Here is a 23,944-nt window from a genome sequence, read left to right on the forward strand (position 1 = left end):
CAGGAGCTCAGAATCCTTAGCCCAGACTCAAGCTCAGGCAAACACAGACCACCAATGAATACATAACAGCCACCAACTTTGATGGCTTTAAATTTTTTATTATTATTATTATTATTATTATTATTATTATTATTTTGAATTTATATACCGCCCTATACCTGTGGGTCTCAGGGCAGTTTAAAGATGCTTAGCCAAATTCAATGGCTACTAGCCATGATGGCTATGCTCCAACTCTAGAGACGGAGGCAGCAATGATTCGGAATCCCAGTTGCCGCAAGCTACAGGAGAGGACGCGGCTCGTGGGCTCTTGCAAGCTTCCCATTGGGGCCAATGTGAGAACAGGATATTGGATTAGAAGGGCCATTGGCTTGATCCAGCAGGCAATTCTTATGTTCTTAGAGCACCACACATAGTTCTATGCACACCTCCTTTTGGCCCAACTCACTCTTTACTTGCTCCACCCCTAGCATCATATATGACATCAGTTGGGCAGGTGGGTGAGTCTTGGCCAAAACTGCCTCAAAGGCCAAATGCGGAGGCCTGGTGGACCTAATTAGGCTCATGGGCTGGAGATTCCCCAGCACAGAGTTAAACTGTGTGCACACTATATGTTTAAAACACCTTCTTTCCCTCAAATAATTATGGGCACTGTAGTTTGATACAGGTTTCTATAACTGTGAGAGCCCAGAATTATTTAAAGGGAAAAGATGCTTTGAATGTGCTTTAAAGGTACGGTATGCACACAGCCCCAAGAGTGCAGGACTACTACCAAGGAGACCCAGGTTCCAATCTTATTCTGCCACGCAGCTTGCTGTGTGATTTTGGGCCACTCTCACTCTGGCCTACCTCACAGGGTTGTTGTGAGGATAAAAGAGTGGCAGTGAAGAGGAACACCGCAAGTGCTACCTGAGTTCCTTGGAGGAAATGTGGGATAAAAACAATTGACAGCAACACTGAAATGGCATGGCAGTTAGGAGAGGGACGAAAAAGAGCAGAGACATTTGAGGGTCTGAGGAGGAAGAGAAATCTCTTAGTAACTGAGCCAGGGCACTCCCTCGAGCAAAGTCTGGAGCCGAGCCAGAGCTCTGCCATAGCAGCAAGCAAGCCAAAATGAAGTTAGACGACAAACTATCCTTTTGGAAAATTAAAACAAACATTTACTGTAGTATAAGCACTAAAGTAATACTTGCATGCTGGTGCTGAAATCTAATCTCAAAAATGCACCTTACCCAACCAGTTTGTCAAGTTTCAGAAGCAAGTTTTTAATTGCCCAATATGACAGAGAATGGAGCATTGCATTATTTGGTTCTGTGAATTCCCCCATCCCCCACTCAAGGGGGTTACTGACATTATGGCGGAGCTTTTGCTAGTTTTAAATTTCCTGCTTCCATTGCCATATGAAAAGCAGCCTTGGGTGGGGCAATCTTTTATTAAAAGCTCCATTTCTAATACGTTTTGCCTTAAAAGCGGTTGAAAAATTCTGGGAGCAAAGGTTCTTTTCAATTTCTCACAGAAAAAGATGTCAGCTTTAGATAAAAAATTGCCAGACCCTCAATTTCTTAACAGATCCACAGACAAAAGTCCACAGCAGCTTGTCTTGGTTTAGTTCATCCTTACATCATAAGTACTGAGGCTGTGACCTTTTTTTTTTTGTTTTTTGTCTCTTAAGTACATATATGTATGCACAGGGTTGTGTTTATAGACCAAAGCCATAGCAACAATCTTCCCTCTGTCCACAAAGAACTATGTGTACAGTTATGAATGATAACGCATTGTGCACAATGCTATGTGGTCACGCCCCACAGGTACAATGAAAAGCATTTTGCTGTAAAGGCAAACTGAAGCACATCTTTGAAGCAGACAGATTTAGGCTGGGTGCCCATCTCAGAATAATCTCAGCTGGGCCTGTGTGTAGTTTTGATTGTGTTCAAGGGTGGGGGAGGCAGAATCCTGCTCCAGCGGAGAAAAACAGATTCTGTGCCGAGTACAAATTATGCAAATTAGACAAACACAAGTGGGACCTGCAACAAAATGTTGCAGTGTGTAGCTTGCAGCTGCTGTTCAGAAATTAAGCCATTCCAATTCATTCCATTCCAAACAGCCAGCATTCCATGACCACAGATAACACTTAGTCCTTGTTGGGCTGTACTTAGAGGTGTTGGTCACTCCCTCCCCCGAAAACCCCCACAACTTTTTTGGACTTCTGAAAATCTTGGTTTTCTCCCAAGTCTTCTGATTATTTCCCTCTTGTGCACACATGGCACAATTTTGGAAAATTGTCCTGCCAGGCTTGGGAGGAAGGGCTACCAAACCCTTTGGGTCTTTTTTCTTCCACCATGTGAACAGTACAGTACAGACGTGTAAGCTGGATGCTTGAAGCTTAGACCGTGTGGCTTTAGCAAGCCATCTTTGTATTTCTATGCAAGTAATATAGAAAGTCTTATCATTTTGCAAGATAAACTGCCTGTCTTTTCTTGCTGCTGTATATAAAAGCACATGAATCTGACCTTTGAATAATTTGTAAGTAAACCATTTTTAACTTACCAAATGTATGGTCTCTTTCTATGCTAAGAGAAGTGGGTAACTTTGGAAGCAACTTAGAAGGGAATATTTTAAAGGTCTAACAGCCTATATTTCTACACTTCTTTTGCTGTGATTTTAAAATCTCTGCTGGGACTCTCTCACCAAAGAGTACTTGTCCCAAACCTGGATCTGGGCATCCAGGGAATACTCCTTGTATTTCTCCATATTCTATTTTTCCCTTTGACTAAACCAAATTAAAACCAGCAAAAGTAAACCTTAGGGCACAGAAAATGCCCTCAGTCTCCTGTGACCACTACTGCAAGGAAATACAAACCAAGGTATGTGCTGGGACCCCTGAAACGACTCACCCATCAGAGATTGGTGGGCACAATACAGGAAGCCATTGCACTTAAGGTGGGGATAATTTAAAGTGTGGATCATTGGAGACACAGGAAGCTGTCTTACACCAAATCAGACCCTTGGTATCTCCAGCTAAGTACTACAGTGACTGGCAGTAGCTCCCTATGGTTTTAGCCAGGAGACTTTCCTAGCCCTACCTGAAGATGCTGCCAGGGACTGAACCTAGGACCTTCTGCATGCAAAACAAGAGCTCTGCCACCAAGCCACAGACAGCCCTTCCTTTGGAGTATAAGCTGCAATAAATTATATACCAGCCAGTGCAATGCCTACCTTAGGGAAGGAGAGGAGAAAGACTTATGAGACTTAAAAAGCTGTTAATAATGGACCACAGTCTAAGGCCTTGAAACTACAGCTCATTAATTGTTAACCATAATATTCACTTTGGGTTGCATCCAAAGTTAGAAAGGAAACCCACGAAAATGGCTGAGTATAACTAACTAACACTGTCACTTCAATTCAATGGGTCTACTCCTGAATAAAACTTAAGCTGCATGTACACCACACGTTTAAAGCGCGCAGACACACACACAGAGAGACAAAATACTGGGAATTGTTGTTTACCCCTCACAGAGCTATGATTCCTAGGGTTTGGGGGGGCAGGGGTTATCAATATATGCTGCGTATGTAGCTTAAATCGGATACAACCCTTAGTCTCAACTAAATGAGTTACTTGGGCAGTTTCATATTTAATGGGACTAAACTCGAAAAGTGAATCTTTTAATTATTACAGTTTTAAGCGTGTGCCCCCTCATGCTAAAAACCTGTTTAATCCTGGGTTTCTTTAGAGGGCAAATACGTTGAAATTAAATGAAGGCTGTGTACACACTGTATCTTGTAAGGTACATTTGAAGCACATTCTTTCCCTCAAAGAATTCTGGGCACTGTCATTGGTTAAGGACTGCTGAGAATTGTAGCTCTGGGAGGATGAACTACAGTGCCTAGAAATCTCTATGGGAAAGAACACGCTTTGGATGTCCCTGAAAGGTACAGTGTGTACACACAGGCTCATGTGAAACTTGTGCGGCTCTATGCATGCAAAAGAGAAGCAACTGGATCAAGCAACTATTCAAAGGTGTTTGGAGAACAAACATACAACTCTTCCCTACCTGCTGCTTTCTGAAAGGCTTCAATGGTCTTTTGAAGCCCAGCCTGCGTCTGCTGATGGCACCTTGTGCCAATCTGGGTGTAGAGGGCTCCGATGTTGAACAGAATACTAGCTTTTTCCAGCAACAGGTTCTTCTGGCAGACGGGAACACCAGTGAAAGAGTCATACCTTCAGCAAAAACAGAAACAAAACCTAATATGTATGTAATTAAGAAGGGTGGTGTGGTGGTGGGATTAGGACAAAGAATAGACAATTTTAAGACCCACTCCCAACCCTCTTAGCTACAGTTAAGCATCTGACAAGCATTACATTTGCACCAGCTCATTGATGGGCTCTTCTTTACTTTGACTAAGAGTCAACAATGCTCATAATCCAGGGCACGTAACACACATTAATTGCTGAGCTTTGTCAACTAGAAAGCACATTTCTTCTTGCTCTCTTAAAAGCAGCACACCCCTTCCTTGCAACGCTTGACTGAATCGCTAAGAGCTTTTTTGGCCAAATGGGAGGCTTTGCATTTTGCCTCCAGAAACACAGGGCTGCAATCCGCCAGGTCAAATTTCAAGCCCACTATGCAAAGCTGTGCTCCCAATGCATTAGAACCAACACTAACAACATTCTAAATGGAACTTACCAGGTAAATAAAATCCCCAGGTGTCTGCTTGGCGAAAAAAATCTATTCTCTACAAAGCCGAGCTGAAGAAAATAGCTCATCAACATTTCAACTCCCGATTCATCTCTGCTGGGCGTACGGCAGGCCTTAGAATACAAAACATACATTCACCATGGTATGTCATCGACATGTGCCATGTAAATGGATTTTACATCATCACATTAGTACAGAGTTCTGAACACATTTTCATAGGCCGCAGCTCACTTTGTCATGCCCAAAGTGGCTTCTTAAATGATTGGGAGTACACTTACAAAAGTGAGGTCAAAGTGAAGGCAAATGAAAACAAAACATGGCTACACTGTTAGGCAGTGTACAAATGAACCCAAGATCCAGCCAGTGGGTGTATCCAAATTCCAATTATTCACTAGTAATAAACTAATGGATAGCAAGCAAACACCTAAAATATGGCAATTACTTTTTTTGGAGTGAGCTCATTTCTCCCGGCATCTAGAGAACCATAGAGGTGGAAGGGACCCCAAGGATCATCTAGTCCAGCCCCTGCAATGCAGGAATTACAGCTACTATGTCCATACTTTATACAGGTACATGGTTTTTGGGGGAGGGTCCAGTTCAAGTTCCTATGTGGCCAATGTTTCTTTGGGGAGATGCCTAGGGCCAGTCTTGCATCTAAATCGGGTTTTTTAAAGTCCTCATCTACAGTTTTGTTTTTTGGTTTTTTAAAAAAACCACACCTAAAATCCAAGTCCATTTTCTAAATAGACTTAACTTACTTGTCTTAAGTCCATAAGGTCAGCAATTTCATTTTCGTATTCAGAACCTTCTTCACTGTAGTGTTCCAGAATAAAGTCCTAGAAATGATAAAGGAGACATGGTACAGTTAAAATCCTGAATTTCTTCACCATGGCTGCGCAAGTATTTTAAAAAACTTTGGCAATGCTATCAATAAGTAATGAAGAGCTCACCTGATCATGTAACCCTGAACTGACATGTGTTACCGGAAAAATCCGAGGGCTCCCTTGGACAAAACAAAGACACCAACCAGGATAACTTGGAGCAAAACAGCAGCCTGTAGGCTTGGCCTTTATTGAACTGTTGCAACAGGGTATTCCCCTCACGTGCAGGAGAGAGGAAAGACCCAGAAGAATAGTGTGCAAGGTCTTATAAAAACTTTTGAAATTCCCCTCCTCTAGGTCTAGCCCACCCCCAGAAACATCATGCATACATTACAGAAAGGAGGGGTTGAGGGAGGCATACATTACAGAAAGGAGGGGCTGAGGGAGGCATACATTACAGAAAGGAGGGGCTGAGGGAGGCATACATTACAGAAAGGAGGGGCTGAGGGAGGAGTTGGTGGTAACTTGAGTGTCTTGTCACCTGGCTGGTTCCTCCTTTCCCCCCTCCCCAGTTTCCTGCCCCCTGAGGGAAGATCTGATCATTGTCCTTTGTTTTAGTCCATGTTGAATCCACTCCCATATGCAGGTTCTTTGTGATCTTGATTGTCTTCTGTCTGGGATCATCAGGGTTGGCATGGGCAGGGCTCCTGTGTATGTGCTGAGACAGTGAAGGGATTATGGCTGACCAGGACTAAGTCACCCCCCTTTGTTAGTTCTTGTCATATGGAGTAAAATAAAAATGGAACAGTGCAAATCCAATGTATGGTTGATTTTCTATGAATTTATAACAGAAATGTGGCGTTATGAATTTATAACAGAAATGTGGCGCATGTAGTGTGTGAGTGTGAAGTTTATACAAACAGAATGATTGGGGTGGGGGGGTTCCTGCTACACATGTGCATTTGCCAAAAAGGAACTAACCTTAAGCAAGTAGAGTCCTTGACTCTGCATGAAGCCTAAATCCTCACCTAATTTTTAGAAAAGCTCCAAGCCTTGAGGGCTGGTTTATAACACTGAAGCTTGGCCATTGAATGAGATTTGTTTAGCATCTCTTAGTAAAGACAACCTTCATCCCCACAGCACATTCTAAGAGACAAAACACCCAGAGAAGCTCATGTCACACACACACACACACACACACACACACACACTGAAAATTGAAATTGCTGCTTAAAGGCTATGACCACCACTATGCAAAAGATGAGCCAGTTTCCAATTTTGTATTTGTCAACAACAATTAGAAGTATGTGAAGTATGCGACGAGACAGTATGCACACCTGGGGTGGAGGAAGTGGACCGAGAATTTCTCTATCTCTTCTGTCACACTAGAATTTTGAGTCATCCAGCAAAATCAACAGCATAAAATTAATTAGCAGAACTGAAAGCCACAAGGCATGATGATGTCTGCTAGCTTTGCCTGAACACAGGAATGATCAAACTGAATGGAACGAGGGGGCACATACAAATCCGGTTCCCCTCTCCAGTATAGAACCTTCACATTTAAAAGCAGTCTAACCTTGAACAGCAGTTGCTGAGGAGCAACATCAGGACTGTGTTTTGACCTTGATGACCTGCTTGTTGGCTTTCCAGATGCATGTGGCTGGTCACTGTAAGGAAAAGGATGGGTGGCCCTTTTTCTGATCTAGAAAGGCTCTTCTTACACTCTTGGGTATTCTAGAAATTGCTTCACATCCACTTTGCTCCTCTGAGATTAAAAGGCTGACTATTCACAACTGGCCAGGTTAAAAGGGAGCAAACTCAACTTCAAACTTTAGAAATGTTTGCTGGGAAGATCAGTCTGTTGCCTAATTTCGACATTTCTTTGCCCTCTGGCAAAGACAGGGTTTCCTGCACACACATCTGTTTCATAATCCCATTCAGGGCACAAGAATACTATTGAGAATGGACTATGCATTTTAAAATGAAAGGGGGCAGGGGGTAAATTAGCAGAATAAACCTAGATGTGCACAGCATTGTGGAAGGGTGGGTTCATTTGGAGGGAGAGAGAATGGCCATGGAGAGGGGCGGAGAGCCTGATTTCATTCATGGTGTAAATATTTGCCCAGCTCCCTAGTGCCCCAGACAGAATCTTGATAAATCTTTCTCTGTCCTTCTCTGTCTCTCTTTCCTGTTTCAAAAGGGGGGTTGTTTATTATGTGATTCATTTACTGCACAGAAGCAGCAACAGCACTTGAAGCAAAGTCTATTAAAAGTCACAACTGCCTGCCTGAGCCAAAGCCTGTTCTCCATTCAGATTTCTGTGGAGATTTATTTGGTGTTTTACTCGTACCAAGAAGATTTAAAACCAGAGCTCTTCAGTCTTGTGTGCGATTGGCTCATAAGAAGGCATGTGGGAATTACTTTGGGCAGACAGGGAATTTTTATACCACCAATTCAGTGGAAGCAAGGCAATACACACACATAAAAGCAGATCAGGAGATCAGTCTAGGAAAGAGAACCATAAAACCTCACAACGATCTTGCAGTAAAGCCAGTAAAACCTGTCTACCACTTGCTAAAAACTACAGGCCAACAAACCAGCCTTGGTCAACTCAGAACTCTGGGGCCCTTCTCTAGGTTATTACACTGCAGGGCTACCAATGGCCTCCAACATGTTACACTCACTGCCTTCACCCCAACCTCATAGTGGCTGCATTTAGATTTCAGCATCTGCAGTCCCTTCATTCCTACCTTTGCATGATCCTGGCTAACAGGCTTCTGCCAAGAAGTCTTCCATTAAATGTCACCCAAACCAACAAGTTAAGGGCTTTGAAACAAGTCAGGATACTAAGGCTACTTTAAACCATAGCTTAGCACCCTGGCTCATCCCAAAGCTGTTAACTACAATTTTGGACACAATGGGTTGTAACCAATGAAGTTCTACTTAAAGTAAACCCACTGGGCATTAGCACAATGAGAGTCCTCCCCCTGTGTGTGCCCTTCCACCATCCTCCGATCTGCTCCAGAGAGTTGTGGGAAGCCCCAGAACAGATTTACAGAGGACATACAGGGGGAAGAGAGGGGTAGATTGCTCCATTGTGCATAGAGAAGTCCTTTCACTAATGGAACAATCTGCTTAATGCTACATTGATAGCAACCCATTGCAATTAATGGACCCAAGTTAGTATTGTGCAAATAACATTGGATATTACCCAGTGGCAAACTATAGTTCATGGATGACGTCTAGGTTTGTGAGATCGTGCAATGGAACTGATTGTGCAGCCAAAAGGGTTTTCTATAGTTCAGCTTAATGAAGCAAAATAGGATTGTCTGAATATGACCATTGACCCAAGTCGTGTTCCTCATGCTGCTTTCATTTACTGTGCAACAGCCAGTCTTGAGCTGTTTTAAAAACCAAGGAAGGGGTTTGTTCTTTCACGTAAATATATCTTCAAATAGCACAAGTGCCTACAATCTGTTATCAGCTGCGTAAAATGAGCCTCCCCAGTCTGGGCACTGGCAGGCTGTGCATTATGTAGTATATTAATGCTCATGCATATGGACTTGCACATTTCTGCAGGAGAGAAAATCCAGCATTAACAGTAACATTTGATAAGGGTAGGAAAGGCCCCTATGGGCAAAACATCTCTCCATATTCCTAAAGAAATGGCTCTTCGCTAGTGCCTCCACCGCAATCTCTGGACACAGTGGTACTAGCACAGTAGAAAAACCACAACGAAGTGTGCAATTTTAATGTTATGACAGCATGAATGAGACATTATTGTTTTTCTCAAAAGACAAGGTAATGCCTGGCCCATATTTGTAATCTGCTCTTGGAATTTAAAACATGCAATTTTTTTTTTAAAATTCTCTTAACCATAAGAGCTAGAAATAATCTAGGTGGAAGTGATAAATTTACAAGATTTTTCTTAACAATGAAACCCTGAGATTCACTGTCGAATCAAGGTTTTTATTTTGAACCTAAACCAACTTTTGTGTTTTGTAAATCTCTCTTGAAGCAAATTAAGTCATAATGAGAATTTGAATCTGTCTTATCACCCCAACATCTGCAGTGTATACTTTTTCCTGCCGGTGTAAAATATTGCTACTAAAAGTTGCTTAGTAGAAACGCTACCTTCAAAGGAACTGCGAAGTCAACCTCTTTGGTTTCTTTCAAGCCAAGTGGTATCAGAGGAATGCTAAATGCCTCCCTGTGTTAAAAAAAAAGAAGAAGATTAAGATCAAACTTCCCCTCCCCCAACTTTTCAAAAACCGCAAATTGATGTAGGAAAGTGGTTGTTCTGTGAACCTCTATATAGTACCCATAAGTGTATACTAGCTTGTTTGACACCTACACCCCAATAGGCTCAATTGCATCATTTAAAAAGCAAGCAAACCAAAAAGTGGTTTGCAAACTCTTCCTTCACCCTGGCTTCAGTGGGCAGTGATCCTTTCCATTTCAAAGAAGAGGAAGTGGAGAGGAAAGTTGAAGTGACTTGCCCAAGGCCATGCAATGAGTTAAACCTAGGCAGACATTAATGGGCAGACCTCTCTTAAGGTTGACCTCCTGGTTCAGGGGTCGCCTACCTTTTATGAGCCTGAGGCCACACTTACAAAATGGGGATACTGCAGTGGGCACCACATGTGATAGGAATTTTATGGTCTTAGATATATGGTAATGTTCATAAGTGTACCAACTAAACACATACATAGATCAGCACAGGAAGGCCAACCTGGAACCATTTTGATTCCTAAACTGAGCAAATGTTTTCTCTGCAAGGTCAAACTGGAAAAGCCTCCCCTTTGTCTTTTCCTTCACAAATCCTGTCTTAAGGGTATGCCTGTGTTTGAATAGGGTGTGAGCCTGTGACATGGCTCAGGAACTAAGTACAGTGGTGCCCCGCAAGACGAATGCCTCGCAAGATGAAAAACTCGCTAGACGAAAGAGTTTTCCGTCTTTTGAGGTGCTTCGCAAGACGAATTTCCCTATGGGCTTGCTTCGCAAGACGAAACGTCTTGCAAGTTCTTGCAAGTTTTTTTCCTTTTTTTCCTTTTTCTAAGCCGCTAAGCCGCTAATAGCCGCTAAGCCGCTAATAGCCGCTAAGCTGCTAAGCCGCTAATAGCCGTGCTTTGCAAGACGAAAAAACCGCAAGACGAAGAGATTCACGGAACGAATTAATTTCGTCTTGCGAGGCACCACTGTATTTATCCCTACAAAAGAATGGCCAGGCTCCCCAGGCAATCCAGTCAAGTAACCTGCCAGACAGGAGATAAACAACGACAGGAGAAAAACAATATTAACATTTCTGTTTTATACCACCTTTTCTGTGATGTAGATGTGATGTATCTAAGGGGTGGTCTTAGGTTACACCCCTTCTGTGATGTATGTATGATGTTTCTGGGGGTGGTCTTGATCTACAGGGTGGCAATTTCAAAAGTCTTTATAAGGCCTTGCACACCATTTTTCTGGGTCCCTCCTCTCTCCTGCAGGTGAGGGGAGCACCCTGTTGCAACAGATCAATAAAGGCCAAGCTTACAGGCTGCTGTTTTGCTCCAAGTAATCCTGGTTGGTGTCTTTGTTTTTGTCCAAGGGAGCCCTCGGATTTTTCTGTTAACACACCCACTCCATGCCACCAAGCACACAAGCCACTCAGCCTATTCTAATGGTGAACAGAACACTTCTTTCAAAGCCTAGTTTCAGCAAGGAAAGGGGACCCGGCAGGCACCAAGTAAGGCCTCTATGGACACCCATGGGTGCATGTGTGTCACCAGTTCTGTTGTTGTCACCAACTCAGCCCCTGAATCCAATTGCGGGGGGGGGGGGCAGCGTTTCAAGGGAGGGTGAGCCCCTGTGGGAACAGGATGCTGAACTAGATGGGTCATTGGCCTGATCCAGCAGGCTCTCATGCTCTTATGTGTGCCATGGCTTTCTAGATTGTGAACCTGAGGACAGGAACCATCTTAACACTCTTTTTTGTAAGCCACTCAAACAGCCTTTTTGGTTAAAGTATGGAGTATAAATGCTGCAAATACAATACAATACAATACAATACAATACAATACAATACAATACAATACAATACAAATGTGTTGTTCAACTCTAGCATAGGGAAGGGCTCCATGACAGAGGGTAGGCCTTCTTTTAAATACAACCCCTCAGCATTTTCACATAAAAAAATGCAAAGTCCGCCAAAGTAGTTTAAGGCTCCCTTCCTCCCAGCCTTCTTTTTCCTCATCACTGATGTACAAATAAACAACCTGATGCAGAACGGGTTACAAAACCAGTCATTGTTATTCAGAGGCATACCACTCTGAGAGAAAAAAGAAAGGGAGGGGGGAGCCACATGAAATCAAAACCAAATCCCTGGCATTAACCACGACATTAAAACAAACCCTTTGCTTGTTGATTTGAGGCATTCCCCTCTGATCCATCTTTATTAAGTTTGCCATGTTTGTGCACAAATTTCCATGGGCACCTGTGTTCCTGCCAGCTCTAAGATGAATGCAGGGTGGAATTCAATCTCTCATTGTGACCATTTGAAATGCCAACCTCATGGTGGGAGAAATAATAAACTTCTCAATTTTGACTGGCAGCACACACAACCTTTTGCAAAACGTCCTTTAAATCTATTCTAAAGTTAAGATCAATCAAGCAAAGCAACAGCAGCAACGAAAGCATGGGGGGTGCACAACAGAGCTACAGTATATTATCTTTAAAAAGCAGAATGGGATATATGTTTGTGACACTGCCGACAATGGGCTTGAAGTTTAAGAGAATTAAAATGTATACCCCTGAGAGGAACGAACGAATGAATATTTATTTATTTAGGAGAGGAAGAAATTATTAAATGAGAGGGACAAATAACTATGAAAAGGGTAAGAAGAGCTAAGCCTGGCATTAAATGTTTCGCTGCAAATCAGCGCCCCACTTTGCCTGCTGGCTTTGTGCAGCTTAATACCAAGAGGAGAAGTTAGTTCTGGCCTTCTCTGCCACTCCCCATTCAAGCCAGCTCTTCGAAGGCATTTCTGAGGATTAGGGATCAGAATTAATTGCTTTTAATACCTTTCCCAAGGAGGAAGGTAAATACCCGCTGTAATCTCCTCAGTCAACAGCCAGACCAAACTGAATATTTTCCCCTCTCTCCTGTGCACCTTTGTTCTCTGCATTCCCCCCCCCCCCCGTCAGACAAATATTTGTTTTTGTGTGTGTTTTTTTCAATCACAGGTAGCACACTTGTCTGGGGAACAATACTACAATAGCTCCTGCCCCACTCACTCTGTGTTCTGGTAAACCTCAACAGAGATGTTGAGTCCTTCCAGCTCCTCCTTAAGGATCTGCAGGTCTGAGTTGACGAAGCTGAGTTCCAGTAGCACCTGCTCCCGCACCTTGTTGCTGGTTGTCGCCCTGCCAGGAAGAAAAAGGCACACACGAACGTCAGAACACCAGAAGAGCCAGCTGGATCAGGCCAGTGGCCCATAGAGTCCAGCATCCTGTTCTCACAGAGGACAACCGATGCCCCACAGGGAAGCAGGACCCGGACACAAGAGCACTTCTTTCCCCTGCAGCCGGTATTCAAAAGCATTGCTGCATCCTATTGTGGAGGAAGTGCATAGCCATTGCTGATAGCCTTAACCTCCCTCAGTGAATGTGTCCAATCCTCTTTTAAAGCCATCTAGGCTGGTGACCATCGTTGCCTCCCGTGGGAGCTAGTTACATAGTTTAACTATGCGCTGCACCTTTGAGAACGCTTTTGAGGACAGCCTCTTTATTGTATAATGGGCCTCACCGACATTCTCTACATTTCTGAGATTTCCCCCTTAAGAACAGACATGAAAAAAACTCTGATTTCAGAACTGATATGGCCCACTGCCAAACGAAAAGAATGTGGAATGGCTTTCAAGACAATATTCGTGGCACAGATACTATTGTTATGACTGTTAAGCCGATGAAGACAAACAAAGCAATAGGCCTGCCTAACAATTCCACTGTGGTTTTGAATGGCAGTGGTTTCCATTGACCCACAGCACTGTAGCCAAGGCCCACAAATACAGTTGATAGGTCGCCAAGTGTTGGTGAGTGGCAGAGAGAACTTACAATTTATCCCTCACTTTTTCTTTTTTTTAAAGCTGTTGCTTAGGGTTTGCCCAAGATATTTTGCCACTTGAGGTAAAAAGGTCAAGATAGCAGCCGCCCACACAACTCTATCAGAACAGCTGTTGAACCCTGGTGACAGGACTGTATCCTTCACTGAATGTGAGGGCAGCAGGCTAGAGTTTAGAGAGTACACGGCAAGCCACACAGCACAAACAGCTTAGCCCTCCATCAGGATGAAATGGTCAGGGACCCCCAGGAAGAGCAGCTCTCTGCTGTCCCTGCCCTCCCACCTGGGGCAGCTGCTTCATTCTCTAAAGGTAGGGCCTTAGTGAAAGGTTTACTTCTTTCAAAATGGTGCCAGGCTGGGCTTTGTACAGGGACCCAGCATGGATCAGAGGAGTTGCTAGCAGCAAAGGTTGCACACACATCACACTTTAAAGCACATTTCACCACTCAAATAATTCCAGGCATTGTAGTTTGTTAAGGGTTGCTGCAAATTTAACTCTGTGAGGGGTAAGCTACAATGACCAGAATTCTTTGAGGGGGGGAATGTGCTTTGAATGTGCTTGAAAGGCATACCATGTACACAGCCAAATCTAGGCTTAATATGCCCAGCTAAAATCTGCAAACTCCTCACCTTCTCCAGGCAGGACTAGCTCATATTTTTGCTATGGTTTCAGCTTCAAAACTCTGAACTAGCTCCCTTTTAATAAAAGGGAGTCATTTTAATAGCTACATTTTGTCCAGGCTTTTGATGGACTATGACAATGCTGCTTTTGCTGCTCGTGCGTAGTCAAAGCTTTCCAAGGTTGTCTGGGGAAAGGACTGTTTTGCATATTTTAAATTAATTGCATAGGTTTTTGTATGAATGTGTCAACATGATAATGTATTTCATGTATACTTATGTTATTAAAATGTACTGCAAGTTCTCTGGAAATTGCTGAGTAACAAGCAACAAACAAGGCTAACAAACACCATTAGCAAACAGCAACATGCACAGCTTTCAGATGTCTGCTTGAATCCCAAGTTAACTTAAGAAGGTTTGGGGAAGGAATGTCTCCCCACCTCACTTCTGTGCCACTTTGTTTGGGATGGTCCCTGTGCCTGATCCCACTTTGCTCAGCAAATGAGGGCCGCCAAACCTCCAGTCAGGTTGCATGAAGAAGGAACGGATGAGAAACTTTCCTTCCGCAAACTTTCTTAAGTTACCTTATCTTAGAACCCAAGCCATTATATTTATGAAATGAATTGTTTGAAATATTGAAATCATATTGTGTATTGAGCTATCCTAGCTGCTCCCTACAGCTGAAAAAATATTTTTATTCAATTAATTATTATAGCATCAAAAGATAGTTATGAAATTATCTATTACTGTGTTTGTTAGAAATGCTGACGTTTTATCTGTTTAAGATTGCTTTTTCATTATTTCTGTTATGCAGTTTGGAGTAAACACTGAGTGAGTTGTTTTAAATGGAAAGGCAGTACATAAATAAATGTGATTTCTTTTAAACAAAATAAAACATGTGTAAAGAAAAGCAAGGGAGAGCTTTTAGAGCAGACAGATTTCCTATAGATGAGAGTCTAAAAATACTACATGGAGTCTACATGCAGGATTATTCCCAGCTACAATTTCTTCCGTGAGATGTTGGGAGTCACTGGGCAGCTGGCTGGGAATCAGAGGCTGCTCCTGTTGGATAGAACAAAGGCTGCATTCTGGGGCTGTGGGCAGAGGGAGGAGGGAAGTCGTGGGAACATACCGGAGGAGGTTTTCAGCGCCAGCTCTCATCCTCACCGCCTTCAGTATCTGCTGGTTGAGGACTGCTCTTTGGTTCTGCAGTTTGCTTCGTCCAGTCTCCGCAAGAGGGTTGCATCCCTGGATTACAGAAGCACACATCATTTATCAAAAGTGGATGAGCAAAGAAATAAAGAATGAATGGACAACTCCCTAAGCAGATAACCCTGATCTCCACATTTTTTAAATAATAAAAAAACCATATATGTCATCCAACACAGTGTTTCCCAATCCTCTTACTAAAGAGGAAGCAAAGGGGAGTTGCATCTTTGACCCAAGCCAAGATCTCTCTACAGCCTTTGCCAATAGCTTCTGTCCTTTATAAATATTCTACAAATACTTCTGTGACTCCAAGCATGCCTCACCCAGTAACAAGTGGAGCCTGCAACAAAATGCTGCAGCGTGTGGTGCTTGTGATCAGGACGCTCCATTCTATCATCTCCCCCTCCTGGCTTTATTTTTCCAAACCCTCCAACAGTCAGCCCTCACTGAGCTGTTTGGGGTTTCTATCCCCCCCCCTTTAGAAGTCCCCCCCCAGATTTATTTCATATCTCTGCAAACCTTGGAGTTCCTACAAGTCTGCTGATATTTCTTTCTTGGGTGATGCTAAAGAAGGCTCTGCCCCCAGTCCCTGCCAACCGCTCCCATCTTAGCAATAGAATACATTGAAAGAGGAAGGCAGTTGGTGGGCAGGTTCAAGCAATAGCAGGTCATTAGTATTAATATTATTAAGATTTATATCCCACCCTTCATCCCAAAAGTTTTCAGAACAAGGAGCAACAATCCATTTAAATAAAACAAAATGCTAGCAAATAGAAATCTGAAATCTCTTTCCATTACTGGCTTTCCAGATGGTTGAAAACATGGCTGTGTATATGAGAGCTTCATAAGGACTTTCAGTACGGGGTGTGTTTTCCTTCAACGTTCAATTACAAAATATTGATTAGATTAAAAAGAAACATCTTGCTTGCATTCCTGGTGCAATCTCACAAAGAAAACCAGAAGGCATTCCACTTCTGCTATATTGATAAAGAAGTGTTTTCATTTTTGTGGTCAAAATCCTCTTACAGGTGGATAAGAAGTTCAAATATTATTATGACTGCAGAACAAAGTTTAAAGGGTTTGTTTAAGAGCAAACCCAGTCATGGGAACAAGGCCTCGAGACCAAGAAAAGGCTGGTATCTGATGCCTGTTTCAAGTTTTAGGGGCCTTGTTTGGAACAGTTTGAGAGGACCCATAGCAAAAGTCCTCCAGCAAGGCCCCACATATGGGCTTACAACTGTGGGTCTAACCTGGCAGCATCAGACAAACAGTTTAATTTCCCATAAAGCCTCAGACACTACATTGCAGATATTGCGAGAAAAATTGGCTGAGGACTGTCCTGTTGGAACTCCCGAAACAGGTAGAGGTTCAGCAAGAATCATTCCTGCCTTCCTTTAGATGTCTCCTAAAAATGTTATTATTGGGACGCAGGTGGCGCTGTGGGTTAAAGCCTCAGCACCTAGGACTTGCCGATCGAAAGGTCGGCGGTTCGAATCCCTGCGGCGGGGTGCGCTCCCGCTGCTCGGTCCCAGCGCCTGCCAACCTAGCAGTTCGAAAGCACCTCCGGGTGCAAGTAGATAAATAGGGACCGCTTACCAGCGGGAAGGTAAACGGCGTTTCCGTGTGCGGCTCTGGCTCGCCAGAGCAGCGATGTCACGCTGGCCACGTGACCCGGAAGTGTCTCCGGACAGCGCTGGCCCCTGGCCTCTTAAGTGAGATGGGCGCACAACCCCAGAGTCTGTCAAGACTGGCCCGTACGGGCAGGGGTACCTTTACCTTTACCTTTAAAAATGTTATTATTCAAGGAGGCCTTTGCAATGTTGATTTCTTCTTACCAGCTAGTATTATGTTGTTACTGGTGTTTTATTATCATTTTGTATGCTTGTATTTTTTATGAAAGTGCAGTTTATAAATATTTACATAAAAATAATATTGTCTAGAGTGGATGGGCAACCCTGTCTCATGGTGAGTCTGCTTCCTTTCCACAGAGCTGGAGTTAGCTGAAATTAGTAACACTCATGATATATTAGTAACACTCATGATATACTATACTCATGATATATATAGCTATAGTGTTTCAGAAAAAAATGGACATTTCTTAGAGCTAGGATAACCTGGCTGGCTATCAGCATTGCACAGGATTGTTGCTTAAGTTGCAATTTCTTGGATGAGTACCTAGGATAACTCTCTCACAAGACCGGTGGGTTGCTTAGGCACCTTGTCTCCATAACTTGTTCAGCATTCAAAGTCTTAAGTCTAAATCACGTCTTTGTTTAACCCAATGACAGAATAATTGCCTAGTCACCAACACATCCTGCAACAGTTTTTTCTCCAGGAAACACAGTGTTCTAAACCTCTACATGAAGTCCAATTTCAGCAAATGCTGGGGCTCTTGGAAGAAACATATATCGTAGGCGCTGAGACTAAAAGCATCACCTGATGTTCTTCATTCATTAATGGGACTAATTCATTCTGTGATGTTGATGAACTCTGAAAAGCACACCCACCAACACAGCAAATATGAAAAGAGGAGCAAGCCAGCAACACCTCCATCATAATTGCAAGTGATTACCGCCTAATTCCAAATTATGCATTTACTACATTTGGATGTAATGCAAAAACATAGCACGGGCAACAAAACAAGTTGTGGTTAATTTAAACCTAAAGCAGAAGCAAAAGTTTTCAAAGTCCTCTTCACAGCTGGGCTGGAGGTGGGAAAGAAGAGAAATACATGAGCCAGGGGCTCATCGTGGCTCATTCTCATCACATGAAACTATGGCTCTTCCATTCTAAATCTCAAGTCTATATTTATTTACTCTATAAGTATAACAGAATGCCCTGGACTATTCTCAAAACCAGTAAGATGTTTGGTCATTTAGTTGCCTGCTAGTTCCAACTGAGCTTCACCAGCACAGGAACCTTAAAGTTCACATGTGTATGTATGCACACATTAGACACACAGATACATCCATGCCCTTAATTCAAAGAGGTGGATCCAGAGATGTTAACTTCCACAGACCTGAAGCATGCCAAATGTCACAACTCACACTAACCGAATCTCAATAAGATGTGTCCCTAAAGGGGGGGGGGGACAGGAGCAGAGTTTTCCCAGGGACATGTTCGTGAAAACAGGGGCTGTCCCTGACCAATAGGGGCCGTTGGAGTATGTATGCAAATTGGCCCAAAAACTTGCATAATCATCTCTAGGAAGCTTCATGTTTGCCAAACTGCCTGAACAACATGTCACCGTGAATTAATCTCTTGTTACTGATGAGCTTTGCTCTCTGAAACCAAGTACAAGGGAGAGTGGAAATGCAAAATCTGTGGGCCTGCTTGAGGCGCTCCTTCCAGGGGGGAAATCTCAACCCAATAAAAATCTCAAGTTTACATGCTCAGGCCTTGCCCTGTAGGGAGAAAAGCAACATTGAATCCAAGCTCTGCTGTATGTATTTCAACATAGGTAATGGAGCACAGCTCACTGGCAGAACACACACTTTCCTAAGTGAATCCCCAACATCTCTAGCCAAAGAAGGATCAGGGTGAGCAGGGCCAACCCTACCATGAACAATGTGAAGCTACATGGCTAAGGCCGCAGGCTGGGAGGCACAGCGGCTTGTGTTCCCCCATCCCTCCATTCAGCAACAAATCATCGTATGCCACTGCTGCCTACCCCAGCTCAACTGTCTGCTAGCTGCAAAGCAAAGTAGTGATGTGGGCACTCCAGGTCTTGCTTAGCACCTGTGCCAGTTTTCTGTAATAGCAGCAAACTACTAGGTGGTGCTGTGGGTTAAACCACAGAGCCTAGGACTTGCTGATCAGAAGGTTGGCGGTTCAAATCCCCGTGACGGGGTGAGCTCCCGTTGCTCAGTCCCTGCTCCTGCCAACCTAGCAGTTCAAAAGCATGTCAAAGTGCAAGTAGATAAATAGGTACCACTCCGGCGGGAAGGTAAACGGCGTTTCCGTGTGCTGCTCTGGTTCGCCAGAAGCGGCTTAGTCATGCTGGCCACATGACCTGTCTGCGGACAAATGCCGGCTCCCTCGGCCTATAGAGTGAGATGAGCGCCGCAACCCCAGAGTCGATCACGACTGGACCTAATGGTCAGGGGTCCCTTTACCTTTACCTTTACTATTTAACATTATCTGAAAAAGGGGGTGGGGGAAGCAGTTTGCCACCATCACAGTGATGGCACCAGAACTTTCCTGGTGACCTTGCCCGCAATGCCTCAGAGGAAAGGGTAATCAGAGTTTAATCACTAGGTGGCACTGGGCTTAGATGCATCTGGGCGGAGTAAGGATCTCCCTGTGTCTATAGCCTAGTCTAGATGTTGCGGAACAACAACAACAACAACCATATATGACCATTTGCCAGGCTGCCTGGCACTGAGAGGCACTGGCGTTCCAACAATACCTGGAGGGCCACAGATTCCTCACCCCTGATGTAGATCCCACATTTTATTGTAAGAATGGATATATACTGGAATTCTAGCAGCCCAAAATACTTAAAAGCTGCCCTTAAGATTCTTATTCTGCAAACAGGGGCAGGAGGGAAGAGTCTGGCTGTTGTGCAACTGATTTCACCTGGAGAGAGAGAGAGAGACATAAACCACCAGTATTCACATATTTATTTCTCAAGTGTACAGATTGCGTCATAGCCAGGGCTCTCAGAAGTTAGCAATAAGCTGACCCTGCTTAGGCAATATCCCACTCTTAACTGCCTAATGTGATAATTGATAGTGCTGCTAGCAAATCTGGAAAAGCAAAAGATGTAACACCTTGTACTTGCACAAAACAGAAGCCAGATATACCCATCCACTTCCACACAGACTCTCCATTAAACACTGACAGTGTTGGATTTCAAAATTGGAAGCTGCAGTTGTGACATCATTAACAAAGCTCTGATTGCCAGATTATTCAGTGGAAGCGGTACAGTACTGAATGTATTCAGTGCTGCCGGTAGATGAGATGAGATATTTCAAATGATGTCATGATAAGCTGACAACTGATAAGTTGAGATGCATGTTAATGGCACAGAGAAGTTGAAAAAGAGTTGAATCTGGGTGTGCCTCGATGGTTAAAGTGAGGCATTCTGCTCCACCCTGTGTTACTGTCCTACCTCCAGAGCAAACAAACACTGACACAGCAAATATTCCCAAATACAAAAAGGTTTCCTCAAACAAGGAGCTCCATTAACCCCTTTGCTTGTATCCTCTACATTCCCATGTCTGTTGAAAACTTCAGTCATTAAAGGAAACCGATGAAAGGAATTGATTCTTCGTGCGACCAGAGTGATACTACTCCACTAACCCAAAATGTGGCAATTGCCACTAGCTTGGGTGGCTTTTAAAAAACAGAAGGGTCCAACAATTTTATGGGAGGCAGCAGACTGTTCATTCAACCATAGGAGTGGCTACATAGCAAGGCAATGGACTCTCCCTTCCTGGGTGTCTTCAGAGATTGGACAGCCATCTCTATGGTTGGTCCAGCTATAGAGCTCCTACGTCAAGCATACAGTTGGGCTAACGCCCTGCAGGGCACCCTCCAACTCTACAGTTCATTCTGTGGGGCTTCTGTATGTGGGGTGGTGGTGGGCCATCTAGTCTTTCACCTCAGGCAACAAAATATCCTGGGCCCAAGAGGGCATCTTGCTGGCCATTGTTTGAAACAAGAATGCTGAATTAGATGGACCTCAGTTTGAGCCAGCAAGACAATGTATTCCTATCACAGAATGGTGTCACTGAACATAATAGGGAACCTCTGTGTACAAGTAGAATTGGGCTGAATGGCTATTTTAAAATCAGCAGTTAATATATAACCACCTTCCGTGTGTACTCGGCACATAACAGTTACATAAATCTGATACATATTTGTGACAGCCAGAAGGTGGATCATAGCATAGAGGCCTGAGGCAAACTTGCCAACACAAGCTTTTAGCAAAGTAGCTTGACTGGGGCCTGTTAAAAGCCTTTCAATCAATCACCAGAGGCAATGCAGGAATACCTCCAGGTTCCCAGGCAGAAAGGCTGGGAAAAGCTTGGAATCTGTAAGATGGTTTGCATATGCACACTTTTATCAGGCTGTCGCTATTGACATAAAATTAGACAAGCAGAGAGCCCTTAAGCAAAGAGAGGGGGGAACCAATGGTGGATCCTATTAGATTAGGGATGTGGAACCTGTGGCTCTCAAGCTACTGTTAGACTCCAAACTCCCAGCAGCCCCAGCAGCTAGCCTAGCCAATAGCTAGGGATGCTGGGAACTGTAATCCATTTATGACTCCCTCCTTTGGCAATCTTCACAGTTGCCATCAATTTGATTTGAATTAATTTTATAATGAAATGATTTTAGAATGTTGTATTATTTTATTGTTGTTAGCCGCCCTGAGCCTGGCTTCGGCTGGGGAGGGCGGGATATAAATAAAAATTTATTATTATTATATCTAGATAACCACAAGTTACCTGTTCCTGCCTTAGATAAAAAGTGTGAAAACTCCATGAGACTGTGTAAATAAAACATTAGCCTTCTGCCCAGACTTCCTGTATTTACATCTTTAAAGGCATGGGTGGATGTTCAAAAAAAGATAGAGGTCCATTTAAGAGCTTCCGCTTTCTGTATAATCATTGACAAGGGCAAGGACAGAAAGTTCTCTCTCCTTTTCAAATTTTCAAAAAGCAGGCAAACAAACACATTCCTAAAATGAAGCTGGGTCATTTCTGTTTGGGCTTCTGCACCACCTGCAGCAGCTCAACCTACACTAAAGCACCTGTTCCCTGGATCTCTTCAATATTTTAGACCGCTCCACACATTGTACACGTGAAGGGGTCCTGACATAGTTACTAGGGACAATGATCACACTGCTGTCCTCACCTCTGAGTCACATGGCTTCCTTTGGCTCACCTCTGATGTCCACGCATTGGTCATGGATACCAGAAGGAGGAAAGCCTATGCATGCACATCTCTCTATAAGGTTTCATGGAAGCTGGTTGCTTGATTGCACAGGGTCCAGCTTCCAAGGAAGCCTATGGGTGTAGACTTTCCCTCTGCAAGTGTCTGTCAGATGCTGGGAAGGGGTGAAGCAGGGGAAGTGGGTGCAGTTATGTCCTGCTCATGGGCTTTCCAAAAACATATGGCCGGTTGCTGTTGGAAAGAGAAATGTTGGAGTATACAGGCCTCTGGGAGGGGGGGGGTCAATGCAACATGGCTCTTCTTGAATTCCACTGTGAGAAAGGTCACTAGGACTACTGCTTCACAGATAATAAAAAGAAAACAGTGAATGATTTGTCGCAGGCCACCCACCCTGAATATGTCACACACAATTCACTAGAAATCTTTGCTTTATAACTTGTAGAACTATGCACCTTTCTCTCTCCGTCTCTTTCTTACATGAGATTGTTTTGCCAGCAGTATCTGGTTGATACTCTGCTCTATAAGTAAAAGGGAACATTGTGACTTTTAAAAAATCAGGAAAGAATTCCTTTTTCTCATGTCTTTGCTTCCTCCAGAGCTCAAAAGAGGAACACTATAGGAAAACAAGTATTATTCTAACATACCTTTATAGGGGGTTTAAGTGAAATTTCTAAAAGTCTTCCCCAAGTACTTAATCAAATGCAAAGAAGCCACAGGAAAAATGAAGGTGGAATTAAATGTGATCAAAAAGTGTGTCTTAATTATTGAATCCACACTAAGAAAAGTGTTAATTTGCCAGCTGTTTCAACTTGCCAGCTGTTTCAACTGAGCAATGCAAATAAGAAAGTCAAACAGAATTTGAGCCAAAGCTTGTTTTCCTTTGTGGAGGTTTCTTTTTCTTCTAAATGTGGGGAATGCACTCAACATTCCCCACCCACTGGCACATGCACTGTCCACGTGAAGATGAAGACTGGTCACAAATGTTCAAAGCCCTCATTCTCCAGAGTCAATTTCTCACTTGCCTGCATCTAAATATATAGCTGCGTACTTAGTAATAAGGAAGTCAGCAGCTCCAGCTTCTTGCTGGTGAGTGTGTTTGCACATCATAGTGGAGCTACTGTCCATGCAGCCATGTCATGCCCTGTGATTAATCATTCAGCTATCTGCTCCAACAGGCGCAGGGCTGCAGTGAATGGCACCTCTTGCCTACATTTGCCAATGCTTGAAAGTTCATGCGAGATAGATTTTAAATTTCTCCCCTGAAGAGAAATTCCCAACTATCTCATACTCAACCATATCTACATAAGAAAAACAAAACTAGGTTACTTTTAAAAGCATGACTTTTGGGGGGGGGGCATATGAGAACATGTACCTGTTGCCTTTAAGATTATCTCAACATTTATTGGGCACATATTTCTTTTTTTCTGGATAACTCTTTAAAGCTCACCTCCTCTGTTAACTTTTACCACCTTCAAAGACCCTAATAAGGACACCATCAGTTCAGTGATTAACTCTGCATGAGCCATAGCTAAATTTTGTCCAAAGTTTCCTTCCCAATACGCAACTGACTGTAGACTTCTCCTATGCAATGACTGATACAG

The 23,944-nt window shown here is 43.4% G+C and overlaps 1 protein-coding gene across 1 annotated transcript in view; it reads right to left on the minus strand.

Moving 5' to 3' along the window:
• The window catches only part of RHPN2 (rhophilin Rho GTPase binding protein 2), a 41,652-nt gene that overhangs the window by 12,961 nt on the left and 4,747 nt on the right, over positions 1-23,944 (minus strand). The window contains exons 2-7 of the mRNA XM_079987962.1: positions 15,367-15,482; positions 12,791-12,919; positions 9,650-9,725; positions 5,453-5,530; positions 4,683-4,807; positions 4,050-4,216 (exon numbers count right to left, since the gene is read on the minus strand). Of these exons, the coding sequence (XP_079844088.1) occupies positions 4,050-4,216; positions 4,683-4,807; positions 5,453-5,530; positions 9,650-9,725; positions 12,791-12,919; positions 15,367-15,482 (691 nt within the window). The remainder of the gene's footprint in view (positions 1-4,049; positions 4,217-4,682; positions 4,808-5,452; positions 5,531-9,649; positions 9,726-12,790; positions 12,920-15,366; positions 15,483-23,944) is intronic.

This window comes from Podarcis cretensis (assembly GCF_951804945.1).
Source record: "Podarcis cretensis genome assembly, chromosome: 8".
Lineage (NCBI taxonomy): Eukaryota > Metazoa > Chordata > Lepidosauria > Squamata > Lacertidae > Podarcis > Podarcis cretensis.